This window comes from Nannobrachium achirus (assembly GCF_963921795.1).
Source record: "Nannobrachium achirus genome assembly, chromosome: 3".
Taxonomy (NCBI): Eukaryota; Metazoa; Chordata; class Actinopteri; order Myctophiformes; family Myctophidae; genus Nannobrachium; species Nannobrachium achirus.
This window is the reverse complement of record NC_137812.1, coordinates 43,858,934-43,876,603: the sequence shown is the minus strand read 5'-3', so window position 1 is coordinate 43,876,603 and position 17,670 is coordinate 43,858,934. Positions and strand designations below refer to the sequence as shown.

Here is a 17,670-nt window from a genome sequence, read left to right as displayed (position 1 = left end):
TGATTTGAAAAAGTCAGAGTCATCAGGAGAAGGAGATATCGAGATATGTCAAGTCTCACCACCAACTGAACTTTGGTCCTCAGAAACTGAATATACTCAGACCTTCCTTGACTACTGGTTGTCTGCATTACCAGCTCCTGAATACATTGCATCACTAGGAGAATCAGAGAAAGAACCATTGACCCAATCAGATGAATCTGAGTCAAGTCTTGTAGATGAGATAACTTTCTCAACTGAAGATCCACTAGTATACAAGCCTGGGTCCAGCATGTTAACATCCCACATGCACGATCCGTTATATAAGGGTCCATTCTTCTATAGTGGAGTGCAATCCTCTGAATGTACAGAGGAAGATCAGACTGGGCTACTTTGCGATACACATCAGTCAGTTGGCACTGAGGAACAGCAAAGCCCAGAGATGTTTAGCCATATACAAAGCATATCAGATGACAAAATGGCAGGAGAGTCTTCACTAACACATGCTAAGGTCACTGATTATACAGTACCAGAATGTCCAACTGACGCACCTATGTCACCACCTGAAACATCTGCGACAGGACCCATAGTTTGTACCCCAGATTCGTCTGAATGGGAAATGGTTGAGATTGCTTCTCTTCCTGATGAAGGAGACATTTGATATGTTTACCAGTGAGTGGCCTTGTGTCAGTGACTAGTCACTGACACAAGGCCACCTTCACCAGAATCTGTTGCATGAGTGTAGCCCCAATATCCGCAGACTTACCGGATTTGCAATACAAAGCCAAATATTCTGTTTCTATATGAATTGGCCATTTCTGATCACTAATATTAATTATTAATAATATTATATTATATAGTAGTAATATTTATTATGAGTAATAGTGCTTTAACAAAAATATAAATTTATAAAAAATTATAATTCCTGTTGAATACATCTCACAAAAGCGCAGCAAATTACTTCGTAGAAAACAACAATAGCAGCAGTATTTTTGGTCATAAATACAAAGAAAAAGAAAACTGCTAAATCTTGATGGGTTTGAATATTGTAATTCTCTGTATTACTTCAGTCAACCTTTTCTAAGCATTCAAAATATGATTTGAGGGCTACATGTTCCTTATATTCTGTTTGACATTGTCAGTATTGTTCTGTTGAAAATGAAACAGCAAAGTTATTTTTGTCCTAAAATTGATTTAATTGAAGTATTAGTTTATACACTGAACATAAACAGACACCCATCTTGCTGAGAAAGATATGACCATCTTTTGAGAGCTTCTGAGCCTACATTTAATAGTCCATTCATAGTCATAAATATATGAAGATTTGAATTTCATGACTTTGATGGCCCAACTTTCTTACAGAACAATTGTAACTACCCATGTGCACCCCATCCCACCCTTTTTAGATAAAATGTGTTAAGCCCGCTGTTGTAATGTAAAACGGCGAGAATCTTACATCCATAAGTTGAATTCGGGACAGAGTGGTGTATATCTTATTGTTGACCTTCTTCCATTTAAAGGGTTATGAACATACATTATATCTTGCCAGAAACACATACTGTATGAAGGTGTCATGTGTTTCCGGTTAATATCTGCTGCTGAGGCAATCAAACAAAGCTATGGGAAACTGTAACGGAACAGGAAACGGGTATGCCAACTTCCTGAAACCCATGACCACAGTTATTCGAGATCCTATAGAGTACATGATTTCAGACAGTAAATTATCTGGTTTATGGAACTGCTTTTATAACAACAGAGTTCCCTGATTCCATTGTATTTTCATTGAACAAAATGTCATTTAAGTACACACCACTGTAACCGAAATAAATGTCTTCCCTGCATCATTATTTTTATTTCTAGAGGTGATTTTTGTTGTGGTTTCTTTCTCTCTTTTTTGTTTTTTATCCCAATTTCCCAAAATAGTTTCTAATTATTATTAAGTAATATACTTCAGAAATTGAGCACACTGGTCATTTTCTTCATGGAATTGCTTTTACTACACTGAATGAACTGACAGGCAGAAGCTGCTATAGTGCCATATACTGTACATTCATACCGTAAACTCTAACATATTCATAGGCTCCACACTTTGAGCCTTATTTTAAAACCCCATGAATTCGGCCCTCCAGCTGAATATGTATTATCTGATATCCTATACATAATCAGTCATTTGTTGACTGGTTGTCTGCAGTTAAAACCGCCATGCATGTCCTGAAAATGTTGCATCATTAGGAGAGTCAGATAAAGCCAGCTATAGTAATTGTGTGGAATCATTATAATCTGTACAGTGTCTCAAATAGGACAACATTTGTCTTAGAATTGTGGTTAGTATGCAGTGTTCTTACCAATAATTACAAGGGACCAACAGTATGTACAGTATGATCCATTTTCTAAAGGAAATTCTCCTTAGTAAGGTAGACTTCTGTGAACATGACAAAATATTATAATTGTAAGTCAGTCTGTACAGACAACTACAAACATTAGATCAGCTGATAACGATAAAGTTATGTGAAATTGCAAGTGTGGTTGCCGTATTTGCAAGTATCTCTAGAACAAAATGCAAGCACACGATTCCCGATGAAGCTGGTCAATTTGACATGTGACTCGAGTGTGTGCCGACAAGTGGTCCTGCAAACTTTTGGGGTTACTCTATAACGAATACAGTTGGACAAGTACTATAGTCTGGTTGTTAGGGCAACCACACTAATGAGTCATCACTATTACACCCCAGATTCAGAAAACATATACACAGTACCAAAATCTCATATTAACACAGATTAATGTGAAACTGTTGAGAAAGGGCACAGAGCAGAGCTCCCTCCCTCATACTGTAAGTCGTTGCACCAGTTTTTCTTTTTTGTAATGCTTCCTCTTCAGATTGCCAAGAAGCTAGATTAGAATAGTTGCACACAGCATTAGGCAAATGTGTATATTATATATGTGTTGAGTCATGCCATCTGAACTTGTATTCCTACAATTCATACTGTCTGGTCGGAGAGGCATTTCCAAAAAATACCTGAAGGAATGAAACTCAGTGAAAAGAAGAGAACATGATTATAAGTGGAATGAGCGTCAATCAAAACCCAAAATTAAACAGACCCAAGATTTGCCAGAACATGACAAGAAAGACCATGAGAGAGGAAGAGAAAGTTCCTGGTTGTCGGTAAGACAGCACAAGCTTGTGTTCGGCAGAGAATGCAATGAGGCTTTCAAAATGAATGAAGAATACAGTGCATAGTGTGTGGAACTTGCTTAGGGAGCTGTGCTGAAGCTTCCACTAATGTGTCTGATCTAGAGGCTTCAGTTTTCTGCTGTGGCATGTGTGCATTAGAGCAGCAGGAACTACAACTAATGGAAATGAATGGATCGACACCATGAATGCTCATACCATGGTGTGTTTTGTCATATGTTTTTTATATACATTTTTTTTATCTTTGATTTGTGATGCTTGGACTAAATGTTTGCATCTAGTGTAGGTTTCAGTGCCCTGTTAATGTCTTGCTTTCATGTCTTGCTTTTTAGCCATTTCTTTTTTAAAGGTATACCATCCAACTTAAATATACTTTCATGGTGTGCATCATATTTTGAATTTTAAACAATAATTTTGATAAAACAGATCTCCAAAAGTATTTTCACTTCCAAATCACAAACATCTCATCAAAGTTGTAAATGTATTAATAGTTAATACTAAATAATATGTACACAAGGCTGTTAAAGGTGGTGAAAGATATCTTTGGTTAAAAAGTGATGAAAGTTAAAGCTCTATATTCTGACAGTAATCAGCTATAGTATAGAGTGTTCAGTAACATAGGTTTACCCGTCTCTCCCACTCATTAGTAAACAAACACAAAATACATTTTCAAGTGGGAGATAAGGGAAGACCACGGTTACTGAACAAATATTCTATAGTGTGATTACTATGGCAATGTAGAGCTATTTATCAATTACTTTAACAAAAAGAGAATCCCTCACAGAACCTTTAAATGTGCAAAAGTCGATTTACAAATTGTAGGCTACATAGCTCGTACTCATAGAGTTAATGAGTCGAAATGTGCTCTGAAAAAGTGCATGCAATGTATGACTCTTTCATTCCCCCCTGAAGAAAACATTACCCATGTCACATCCATTTATTCACATTTATTTTTCTGTACTTCATTCCATCTCATCATTTCTTAGGTGTCCTCAGGATCTTCCACAAGAAAACGTTCAGAAACTTCAAATGTCGATTTAGAACAGAATCAGGCCTATTCAACTGAGTTTCCATCATCAGCACACAATCCAATGAATACACTTTTACCTGAAAAGCAATCCTCTTCGGAATTAGAAGATCAAACTGGATTTGACTACAGTCAAACACACATTGAAATGACCCCTACTGATGAAAGGAGCTCACAGGAAAGAGAAGAAAACCTATCAAGAGAATCCACCTTAGATGAAAGGAGCCTAGTGGTACCAGACCTACTGAGCCATACATCCAAAGACAGTCAAGATGATTCAGCTGTCATGCCTTTGGAGCCGACTCCTGGAACACCAACTGAGTCCGGATCCCCTCAGCTTGATCAGCTGTTGTCAGATCTAGAAGAGATGAAACTGAAGTTCAATCCGGAGACACTTCATGAACCTTTGTCTGAATCAATTGATGAAAGTCCTGATTTGGATGAATCTTATATTGAGTTTGATGACCTCTCACCCGAGGATCAGTGCCTTGATGAAGCGAGTAGTATCTTCAGAGCCTCTGTTATACCAGTTGCTGAAGTTCAAACACAAATACATGCACCTGCCCCAGTGCCTGCATATATCACCACTGTCAATCAAACTGAACCAGAAGTGTTCAGAATCACTCCTGATCTGGTTAAAGCATCATCAGAGCATTGCATAGTTATATCCACACCTGATCAGTTTGACAGCTTGGACCCAGTTACTTCCATTCACTCTACAAATAGAGTTGAAATATTAGATACTAGCAGTGTTACAAATGGTATCAAATTGCCCACACAGTCAATTGAAATTCAAAGATCTCCCATGCACCCCATGGAGCCTTCAGTAGAATCCAGTTTTCCTTGTGAAGTTGTTCAGCTGAATAAATGTGCTGAAGATTCTACTGATAGATCCACTTCAGTGACTCCTGATCTGGTTAAAGCATCATCAGAGCAATGCATAGTTATATCCACACCTGATCGGTTTGACAGCTTGGACCCAGTTACTTCCATTCACTCTAGTACAAATAGAGTTGAAAGATCAGATACCAGCAGTGTTACAAATAATGCCAACTTGCCCACACAGTCAATTGAAATTCAAGAATATCCCATGCACCCCATGGAGCCTTCAGTAGAATCCAGTTTTCCTTGTGAAGTTGTTCAGCTGAATAAATGTGCTGAAGATTCTACTGATACATCCACTTCAGTGACTCTTCCTGAATTGTCTCTAAAGAAACATCAACCTCAACTACCCAAGGAAGATCTATCTGATGCTAATGAAGAATATTCAAATATTGATCACATGACAAAGGAAAAGCCCCTTTTGATTCAAACGGACAAATTATCTGACTCTTCATGTACTGAAACAAACAGCTATGAGCTAAAAGAAACCCTAAGTAGCCAAGATAAAATTCCATATATCATAGAGACAACTACCCATGAAACCATTCAGACTGATGATCTCTCCTCTCATTCTCTCTCTGATTTGACTCCACAAACTCCTGAGACAGTCACGTATCAAAGACACTTCCATTTTGAGGAGTTGATGCCTTACTCCTTTCCAGAAAATGATAACTCTATTGAAATAAGACAGAGGACCAACTCACAGCTATCAAAGGATTCTTTAACCCCTGTAAGCAATGAGTCTCCTGCATGTCAGACCACTTTATCTGAACCCAAAGTAGATATAGCATCATCAGCCTTTAATGAGGAGTTCAGCATCCCGCCTGAGTATGTTGAGTCAAACATCAACAGCTCCAGACCAAATGCTCTGCAAGGTGTTGCTTGTATTGCAAACCTTGAAGACTCTGACCAAGAGACATTTTTTGACTGTGAGTCTGAGCAACCCAAGGGAAAGAGCACATCAACTGGTGACTGGACCCATGATCTTTCCACCAGTCATGGAGGACCAGGAAGAATGTATACTAAATCAAAAGGCCTACTTAACGCTGCTGCCTGCAGACAAGGCAGAGGAATACAGTTATCCTCAGAAAGTGATGACTATGAAGATGTATGCGAGCCCTCTGGTGATAACAATGAGTCATATGAAAAGTTAGTACAGTCCCCTGAAGCACACAAGGAAGAGTCCACCTTTTATGAGGCTTCACAAGAACTTCCTGCCTGTGGAGGGGCAGCATATGATGATAATGAGGCTCTGGCAAGGGTAAGATGAGATTTGGCATACATCGTGCCCTTTCAAGGTTTCCCACCCAGAGCTGCTAACCCAGCTTCCTGCTTCAAAGAGAAACGCTTTACAATAACTGTGGCCTCATGGATGGAATTTGAAACTCAGTTTAACCCTCTTTTTCATTTTGATTGAAGAATTGACCAATCCTAATCCTTTGCATGCCGTTTGTTGATTCACGCTAAGCTAACAAATGCGGAGACACTTCACTTCACCCGTTGTTTTTGTGCCGCTTTTATGATGGTTTTGTTCTTCACAGCTGACATTTTTTTGCCTGAGGAGTTCATTAAAGACAATACAATGAAACCTGTTTATTATCTAACCACACACATGCATGTAATGCATTCTTAAATGGTGCTGCAACCCAAATGTTTTGTGTTTCAAGTTAGACTGTCGTGTTGTACCTTCCAATTTACAGCGATAAATATACTGTAAAAGTGAAAGGTTCACCAACACACTGCTTATTGCCTGCTTTGCTGCCATTGTATTTAAACCAACCACAATATATTTGTCTCAACTGGTCAGGAGATCACTGCACAGCTTGGAACAATTTCAGATGAAAGTTCAGATGAGGAATTTTTGACCACCAGAGTAGTGCGAAGGAGATTTTTCATTCAGGTATCCATCTGAGCATGGGCTGAAGTGTGATGAAATTAGCGTGTAGGGTGTAAATATTTAACCGTATTAATTCTGTCTTTACAAACCTAGTTCCTGTCTAACAAACTACTTTTCAGTGTTGGACAATTGTATGAAATATATGGCCCTTGTAGCTGTAATTTTCATTAGATCTTTACCAGTTTGGTATGCTATAACTAAAACGGGGTGTACTGTAACAGTGGTTGTGCGTTTTGCTGATTTGTTTGAATACCAAATATTTCTCTTTTAATTTATTATTTGTTGTGTGCAAATATCAATTTATTATTATTGCATCCTATTTCTTTTTGTTGGTGTCATGTCCTCAAGCGGGTCATGCAATGCCATCCAACCATTGCTGACAAGATTTGTCTTGTGTCTCTTATAGGCAGATGAAATACCTGACCTGCAGTCAGTGATGGAAGAGCAGTACATGGATGAAAATGGACACATGGTGGTTAAAAAGGTAATTTGTTTTATATTTGGCAATCAATCTATGAATTGACTAATCATTGCATTTCTATCTATTTTCATGTATTTTTCTAAACACCGGCCCCCATTATTTTCAATGAACCTACCAACACCGGTGTGCTTTCAGGGAGTGATTCTAAAACCGGGTGTGTGTTGCTGTTACTACATGTCATCTTTTCGACACCTGACTCTAACCCTCACCCTAACCCTAACCTCAGTGGAGTGAGTCGCTAACCCTCCGGTCGAAATGATGGTCGTTCGAAAGAGCGCGATTTTCCCCTAAAACCCCAAATCCACCCAATAAATTCTTAACTAGAAAGACTGTGCTCCTCGGAGCACAGATCTCTGATAGGCCTGGTAGGTTATTGTGGGCCAGCAAAGTAGAAAAAAACGCAACATGGTGGTCTTATTTGGGGAGTTGCATAATAATCCAAGGAATCCATACAAATGACTGCTATACAAGTTTTCTATAACACATTATTCAGATCCCTGCAAGACAAACTAAGTATTGAATGCTGTAATCAAAAAGCATGTTGCTTAGTCTCTCAAGATTGACTGTTGGGTCACAGCATTTTCAAATGCTGTGACCCAACAGTCAGTCTTGCCCATGATGAAAACAATTGTGGAAAGATTTGGGGTAGAGGTTCCTGGCGAAGACAATAAATCTGTTTCCATAAATCTTTTATTACATTTCTCAGAGTTCGTTTTCGCAAATGTTTTCATGAACATAACATGTAAATACATGGAGGAAAGCACATTGACCCCTTGATGTTCTTCAGGTGACCCGTAAGATAATCCGTAAGTCTGTGGCAGCGGATGGTGTGGAGCATGAGGAGGCTTCAATGGAAGGACGTCCACAGAGTTCCGTCAGGATGTCAGAGGGGGATGGTTACTCCACGGTGCTGAAGAGAACGGTGCTGAAGAGTGAGGGAGATCACAGAGAGGTGTGTGCGTGTGTGTGTGTGCGTGTGTGCGTGCGTTAGGGCATTCACGAATAGTGATTTTTAGTATTCTAATTATTCGACCTCAAAGTATTCGAATAGTCGAATATTCGACAGGACTGGCCAAACTGTCAAATGTTAAGTAAGCAAGAGGCAAACATTGTGAAAATAGCTGATCTACATGCTCACAACGCCTCGCGTTGCGAGGCGTTGTGAGCATGTAGATCTGCTATTTCCACAATATTTATCTGTGGAACCGAGTCACATTAAATGTAATACCTACAATTCCAAGTGCTTGTCAGGGTGGGGGTCCCCAGTTCAAATATGTTTATTTTGGGGGTCACGGCCTAAAAAGTTTTGACAACTCATTCTTATGACTTCCTATCTAGCCAAGCTTTATAAACTATATTTTTTTTTTAAAGAATATATTTGCGAATATTCGACTTCGGTGAACAACGTCGAATATTTTGATATTCGAATAGTTGGTGAATGCCCTAGCGTGCGTGCGTGCGTGTGTGGGTCTTCACTCTTCACAGACTCACAATGACATGAATGACATTATATGAAATTCACTTTTACGATTTGAATAAAAGCTAATAATGAATTAAAATAACACTGAATATCAACCTTTTGATTTAGGCAACCTTGTCTGAACGCGAGGGTTTCTCGGCAACAAGGCGGAAGGAGGAGTCTGTTGGGTCCTGTGAGGTTAGTCGGGTGGAAAGGACAGTGACACACCATGGTGACTCCTCGTCGACCTCTGACCTCCCCTCAGCGCGGGACGATTTCAGACAGGTGTGTTAACAAACCTGACGATTGTTATCCACTACCTCCTAACCCAGTGGTTCTCAACCTTTTCAGGCCGCGACCCCCAAAAGAATCAATGGAGACTGAAACTAAAAGGGGAAAAAACAGTACACAATATTACAATATAATTATGGTTATGACATTTAGTTGTGTATACTGATAGTGTAGGAAAAACTAAACTGCAACTTTGCAATGACATGTATTTTCCATTTTATTTTATTAGCCTACTATGATTAATTATTTATTTAAATTACTTTTAATCTTTTAAATACCTTTGGTATAAGTTTATGTAAAGCATTTTGAATTGAAATGTGCCATACATACAAACATATTTGTCTTACCTTACTCAATATTAAACACAATATTGTTTAACAAGCTGGCAAACAAAGGTAACTTTGTAAATATCATGAGTGTGCTAGCACTCTGAATAAACACTTTGTTAAAATGAAGAAAAAAAAAATATATATAATGTAATTTTAAACTGTATAAATGTATAGTCAATGCTTTCTGAAGCCTATGAATGGAGGATGGCAACGGCAACAGATGGAATGAGAGACGACTGCTGTTATACTTCATTTATTATTTGATATTATACCCCATCACTCGAGGGTGTCTTATAAAAAACGACTGATCTACAATCGTCGTGATGCACATTGTTACAATGTAGATCTCTTTGTTTTTGGCAAGCGATGCCATCATGCAATGGAGTATAAATTAGGCTTAAAGGGAAAGTTCACCCCCAAAATAGTTTTTTTTTTCTATCGATTACTCACCCCATGGACTGGAGACTTGAATTCATGGATATTCCTAAACCAATAATTTGAGGAGAAGCAAGCACTGCTGGTCATCAAATTATTGGTTTAGGAATACGACAAAAACGAAATAATATCCATGAATTCAGTCTCCACGGGGTGAGTAATCAATCGATAGATAGAAAGTTTGGGTGGACTATCCCTTTAGGCTCATGAAAAGTCCCCTAGTAGATTCATTATGTTATAATTATTATTATTTGTTTTTACTATTCAGCAGCTCTGATCAAATTAACGGAACTGACGGATCCAAGCTCCCCTTCTCGTTTCTTTCGATTAGGTTATTCATTCCGGATGCACAGTGTCAGAGACTTTCTTTTCCTTTTCACTCCTTCAGGCACTGGCTTACATAGGTGGCTTTAAAAGAGCACAGCTCCCTCAAGTGGTAGAGAGGGTCATTGTCAAAGAGGATGGAACTGTTTTCAGGAGGTTTGTGTGCGTGAAGATGTGCATGTACTGTGTGTGTGTGTGTGTGTGTGTGTGTGTGTGTGTGTGTGTGTGTGTGTGTGTGTGTGTGTGTGTGTGTGTGTGTGTGTGTGTGTGTGTGTGTGTGTGCGGACGGGCATGCGTGTGTGCGTGCGTGCGTGAGTGCCGTGCCGTGCCGTGCGCTTTCTCATACAAATAAATGACTGCTATACAAGTTTTCTATAACAAATTCTTCAGATCCCTGCAAGACAAAATAATTATTGAATGATGTTATCAAAAAGCATGTTGCTTAGTCTCTCAAAACTGACTGTTGGGCCACAGCATTTTCAAATGCTTCTGCCATAGAGTCTATGCAGCGGAAGCGGTGAAAATGCGAGCAGCGGATGCCCAACCTCCCCATTGTCTTTGCAGTCGCGTAAATTTGTCCTATAAAAGTTTGTGGAATAGTTGTCTCTTGTCTGTCTTGAGAGACTACATGTTGCTTTCTCTCTCTTTCTTGCTAACATGTTTCCTCCTTACTTGAATGACAAGTCTTCATTTGCATTTGATAGTTTCTAAAGATGATGACCTCTGTACCTCCCCATCCCATACACCCGCCCATGCCTTGTCTATCCAGCAGGGCCCAGATGCGTAAAGGTCGTTCCCACAGACGAACGGTGGTGAAGGGAGCTGAGCGGCAGAAGCAGGTCCTTCTGGAGCGAGTGGACGACCCCAAAGAACGGCTACGACCCCCTCCAGAAGCATCTCCATCAACTCATTCACCACTACTGTGAAGAAGAGGAGGAGGAGGACTGTGATGAAGAGAAAGAGGAAAAGAAAAGGAAGGTGTAACACAATTATCCTTCCCCCCACTCTCTGGTCCATCCCTAAAGGTCGACTAATCCTATGCATCAGCCACATGCAATCCCAGAGTGCACCCTGGCACCTCAGACCTACCACAGTCTTCCTGTTTAAGTCCTGGCTTGATTACACTTTTTCCAGTGATTGGGAATGTGTTTTTTTGTTTTGTCTTCTTTTTCCTGTCTTGATATTTTGACTCTCCTTTCCATTAAGTGACTTTCTTTTGCCTTTTTGTGACCAAAGAAAGCTTTAATATTTGTTTTGCCATTGTTTTTCCTTTCTTTTCATTGTTTTCCTTCCATGTCTTGTCTTGTGTCTTGATGCTGTGGTAGAACAAAGAAAAACAAAGCAAAATACAAAGTAAACAGTCAGATGAACTCACAAACCTCAACTGAAGAACACAGTACACAGTATTTGCACCACACTCTGGGTAGGTGCTTGGACTTAAGGGAAATATGTTACTCTACACTGCCTCTCACAAACACGGTTCTTAGAAATTCATGAAAACTGTTTCACTCACTTTACTAACCTCTCCACTCTTTCGAGTCAGGGGCTCAAGATGTCATGAAAACAACCTTTCTGACTATATTAACACTGAACTCATACTAACTGCTGCTGAAGTGTTACGTGTTGGCTATGTGTTATCTGTCTTTGAAAAGTATATATAATCTGTGCATTTTTAGAAATGACTGACATCTGTAGTCTAGTAGACATTATTAATCACCCGTGAAGTAGAGAAGGCATGATTAATCAACATGTCACTATGATTGTAGTTCTAACAGCTTTCTAATTCTAGTAGTGATCCCCTCTGCCTCTCACCTTCTTTACTGTGTCTTGTTCTCTGTCTCTCATACCCATGCATTTTCTTGTCCTGTCTCTGTTCTGAGTTGTTCCAAGTCACCATACTCGTTTTTAGCTTTTTAGTGTGTGAATGTTAAGGGGGGTAGTGAGACTGTGTGTTTGAATTCACACATGCATGAGTGCGTGCATGTGTGTGTGCGTGCGTGCGTGCGACGTGTATTTTGTGACCGAATCAATTACTGTATCAGCAGGTCTTTGAAGAGGGAACTGACTGAGATTTCATGCAGCTTTTAACTAATACAGTATTTGATTTTAGTTGAGTTTAGTGTGATATATGAGGTAGGGATTATATTTTGTATTATATTTTTGTTTGTTGTTAAGAATTACCCCTCAAATAAAATTCCCAATGGTGAATAAGTTGCAAGCTGACATGGTGAGATCATGACAGTTGTTTTTGAGACAGCTGTCTGATTTGAAGAAGTGTTTATTTTTATTATTTTTTCTGAAATAATCAGATACAATATTTTTTTTTTTCTTTTTTACATCTTTAGTTGAACTTTTGGTTCAGACAGTGGGTGTGGGGACCAGGTTGGTGATGCATTTTGTGAAGGGTGAGGCCCTGTGTTGGAAACAGATGTGTATGCCAATTTATTTTAGCCAAGAAAGAGATCCTTTATTTTGCACAACCACACTGCACTCCTACAATTGTGTCAGGAGACCACATCTTCACGCTTTTGGGCACAGAATATAAGATACAGGACAACTTAGCCAATGGAGCAGCGACAGTTACAAGATGGTGACACACTAGACACAGGTGTGACAAAGGAGAAGTTTAAAATACATACAGTATCATTCACAGCTCTGAGTATCTGCAACATGTAATGTAATCATTCCACTATCACTGTTTACTTTGAGTGCAATTTCAGTAGAATATCAAGTGCAAAATGCAAATCTAGTGGGAGTTCACTGTGACAGGTAGGCTTTTAATTTGAAGAATCAACATCCCGTTTCTGTGGTGATGACAGCTATATACATATAGTATACATATAAACATATCTATAAGGGCATGTATTACTTTATGAAAATGACTTCAAAAAGACAAAAATAAAATGGCTGCAGTGTGTTCATGGCTGATAGAGAATAAAGTGTACAAGTGTAAAAGTAACCTTGAGTTGTGGATTCATTATCGGTTTGTTTTATTTCTTTAGCTTGTAAATGTACCCTTGCATAGTTGTCTTTATTTTGGGCATGTCATTATAATTGACATTTTAAAAAGTTTGCATATATAAAGGCTTCATAACACTTTTTATAAATGTTTATAATTATGAATAACTTAACAGACACTTTTTAACTGACTAAGTTATGGCAGTTATATTGCATTATGACCAGCACTTATAATACTTAATAAACCTTATAAGTTATTATGCATAATTATAAACATTCATAACAAGTGTTATGAAGCCTTATAAATTACATTATAATGCCTTATAAATGTGAATTTATTGAAACACATGGTTTAGTCTTGGAAAACAAAGCTACATTCAATTTTCATCTCTCTCACAGTGGGTTGGATGTTACATACAATGTTTAAAAGAAAATCATACTATAATGTATATAACTGTCTACAAGAGCCTATGCACTATAACCTGTCTCCACCAGATGGGGCAGTATTGGGTTCACAAGTTCACAATGTGAACTTGTGAACTCAATACTGCTCCATCTGGAGCAATAGGTTCTGATCAGGCAATATCAAGTAGTAGACTATGGGCAATATGCACTTGAAAAAATGTAAACTTCAAAACTACCCCCAAAAATATATACTATAAACTGTCATAAGTCAGTTACAAACAAAACGCTGTGGAAAAAATTACAGACATAGACTCATTATGTAGTAGGGTGACCAGATCCAAACTGTTCATTTGAGGGACAGAAGTACCACTTGTGTGGGACAATGTGGGACGGGCGGGCATGGAGTTAATAGCAAATTATTACTTAAGTTGCTAATAAATGCTTATGCTTTGATGTCATATTCGACCATAGCCCTAATACTGCCTATTAATTTGTTATTTACCCTCCTATAGGGGATATTTCTCTTGTTATTTTAATAACAGTCTTAAAAACATATCTTGCAGGTAAAAGAGACAATGAGAGATTTACATTACAATGGAATGCCCTATAACATATTAATATAGTAGTCCAGTGTGGTCCAGTCTAGCTTGCTGTGAGCTCATGTTAAAGAGCTTCAGCAACAATCAGCGCACCTATATCAACACCTGCCAGTCTCAATGTGGGACAGCGTCTGAATTTGGGGGACGCCTGAAAAGTCATGGAAATGTGGGACTGTCCCTCGCAGGGGGACATCTGGTCACCCTATTATGTAGTGATTATTTTTCAGTGGTGGACAGGACACTAACAAAGTACATTTACTGTACTGTACTTATCAGGGCAGGAATTTCATGGGGGCCATGAAGGCCATGGCCGCTGTTGCCCCTCAGTTTGGCCTTGTGCCCCTCAAACCAATGGCATGACCTGAGGCCACAGTGGCCTTAATACCCCATAGTCCGGCTGCCAGCTTAGCATTTATGCTAAGTTGGTATCATAGGTATGATATTTGGTATATAGTTTTTTTTTATTGGCCTAAAATGTTGTCTATATGCATACGTTCATGAAACCACCTGCTGACGGCATGTCAGCATTGAGCAATTATTTTTATAGGGGGTAAAAGTTTGGGCCCATCACTTACTATACACTATACTATAAAGGAAAAAAATACCCCCCAAAAATCTGCTTTAAGTAGCATGCGAGGGGTCAAACTAGGGGTTTATAATTATTCTGAATCCATTGCAAGCATTGGTTTGGCATGAAAAACATTCCTTGGCCTAAAAACAGACAAACAAAAATATGGTTTAGTGATGAGTCATCACTTTTCACAATTCCGTGTGGGGCTTTTTAAGCCCAAGGAAGGTTTTTCATGCAAAACAAATGCTTGCAATGGATTCAGAATAATTATAAACCCCTAGTTTGACCCCTCACATGCTACTTAAAGCAGATGTTTTGGGGGTATTTTTTTCCTTTATTGTATAGTGTATAGTAAGTGATGGGCCCAAACTTCTACCCTCTATAAAAGAAATTGCTCAATGCTGATAGGCCGTCAGCAGGTCGTTTCATGAACGTATATATATAGACAACATTTTAGGCCAATAAAAAAAACTATATACCAAATATCATACCTATGATGCCAACTTAGCATAAATGCTAAGCTGGAAGCCAGACTACCAGCTGAATGTACCACTTTCTCCTCTCTCTTTCTTGTCAATATGTTGACAGTAGACACCGGTGTCTCTTTCTTGTCATGTAGACGCCAGTGTTTTTTGTTGAGATTCTGAAATCTTAACTCCCCCGGGTCCCCATCTTTAAACCAATCCAGTGACTTTGATTGGTGCAGGGCTGAGCATGGATCAGATTATACCATCTTTTATCTATTTCACTGCCTAAAATTCCAGGCCTGCACTTATGTACATTTGAGTTATCTGTACTTTACCTACCTGTTATATCCACTTTGTGCAAATCAAAAACAGTGGATAGCAGTCCTAAAAGCTCACATTTAGTGTGTCGCATTGTGAGATTGTAGATGTCCATTTTCAATATTTTCGAATTTTAAGAACATTTTTACATTTCAAAACAGCAATGCATTGATGACTTTTTTTTAAGGAATTTAATGCAAGTTATCGCTACATTATTGACATACTGTAGCCTATCTGAAATGTGTTTTGAGGGCACAATTACCTTGACCTTTGACTACCAAATTCTAATCAATTCATGGTTGAGTCACACTGGACATTTGTGCCAGATTTAATGGAATTTCCCAAGAGAATGAGACAGGCTTTTTTTTTTAAATAATTTTCATCCCACGATTTGTGTAACCCATTTTCACCCAATGCCAATTGCCTATGTAATCCTGGGCTCTGCTCTCCCTCTGCCACGCCTGGGGAGACAACAAACTGACCCGCAAACTCCACACAGAAAGGCCCTATCGCCAACCCCACCTAGGGTGTGGGCGCTGATGACGCAGAGGAGGGAACACGCCCTTAGCGCCCACAGCGTCCCCCGGTGGGAATCGAACCCAGGACCTTCTAGGTGACAGCGCTAACCACTGTGCCACCGTGCCAGAATGGGACAGGCTTGAGGTCACAGTAAATGACTACCAAAACCATCACTTCATAATTGCACATTTGTGTGACATTTTGTGAATGTGAATTCTTGAGTTATGGCCAAAAACATGTTTTGTGAAATCAATGACCTTGATCATTGACTGCTAAATTGTAATTCCATCCAGGAATTCCTGTGAATTTAAAGGTTAAAAAAAATATATTTTCACTACTACTTTTGCACACATTTGCATGATGTAGGCCTAGGGTATTCATTTACGGAAAAAACATCAAAACCTGAAAAATCGAGGCACACAAGGTTTCTCTGTCTGTGCCGATAAGAATGAGAATGTCACTAATGTGAGCTGGTTCCATTGACCTTGACCACCAAAATCTGATCAGTTCATTCTTGAGTCCAATTGGACATTTGTCACCTTGATAATAGGACAGTTAACCCCAAAACATAATGCTTATATGGCTATGGCTGTTGCTGGCACAATAACATACAGGCTATGTACGTATACTATGCATCATGAGGAAAAATTTACTATAGTCATAAAATGTCTATTCTATTGCACTAAGTTGTTGCATAAACCCAATTTCCAAACATTCAAATTTCTGACTTTTTGGTCAAATGTCCCGTTCATATCCATACAGAAACAAATAACAATGCAAGAACACATCTAACTATTCATTTAGCGAATGTCTGTCTGTCTGTCTGTCCGTCCGTCTGACCATCTGCATGCTGACATCACTGATACTACACAGTTTCGCCACCATGGTAACCATCTGTCTGCATGCTGACATCATGTCGTACTCTGACTCTTTATGCCCACCATGTGTGGGCATAAAGATCTGCCCAACGGGCACTCCAACATGGCACACCATATAAGGGCATAAAGATCTGCCCAGTAATGTTGGCACTCCAACATTACTTCTGAGACTCCTATATTCAATCCCTGTCAGATACTGTATCAGATACATATCCATACAGCAACAGTGGAGGCAACCTTGCAAGGTAGGGAGCGTTTAGGGTTTCAGTAAACACTTCCAAGACCGTTATTCTTCGTAGGACAGATACATGTTGGTGTCAGAATGAGATATGACCAATAATTACCATGACTCACAGCTGCCTGGGATGATTAATTACGGTCATCAGCTGGTACTGCGGATTGAACTTGCAAACTGAATGACAGTAGTTTGTTTTCTACTTCTAAAGCAATTAAAACCTGAAATGTCATTAAGGCATTCATCGGCTGTCATCCATTACTTAGGCTACATTCCATATTAATATATCAAATGTTCTGATGTCCAGTACCTCCAGAAAAGAATATTTAAGAATATGTAGTTTATATGGCCATTTTGCAACTCAGAAATTACAGTAGGCCTATATTGAGTAACAATGACTGGAATGAATCCAAATTATTTGAAATATGT

At 39.0% G+C, this 17,670-nt stretch overlaps 1 protein-coding gene across 1 annotated transcript in view; it reads left to right on the top strand.

Moving 5' to 3' along the window:
* The window catches only part of LOC308282274 (ankyrin-2-like), a gene marked incomplete at both ends in the record, with an annotated part of 151,297 nt that extends 140,080 nt beyond the window's left edge, over positions 1-11,217 (top strand). Inside the window, 4 exons of the mRNA XM_080722621.1 lie at positions 7,379-7,456; positions 8,241-8,405; positions 10,356-10,447; positions 11,061-11,217. Coding sequence (XP_080578747.1) covers positions 7,379-7,456; positions 8,241-8,405; positions 10,356-10,447; positions 11,061-11,217 — 492 coding nt within the window. The remainder of the gene's footprint in view (positions 1-7,378; positions 7,457-8,240; positions 8,406-10,355; positions 10,448-11,060) is intronic.
* Between the last annotated feature and the right edge of the window lie 6,453 nt (positions 11,218-17,670).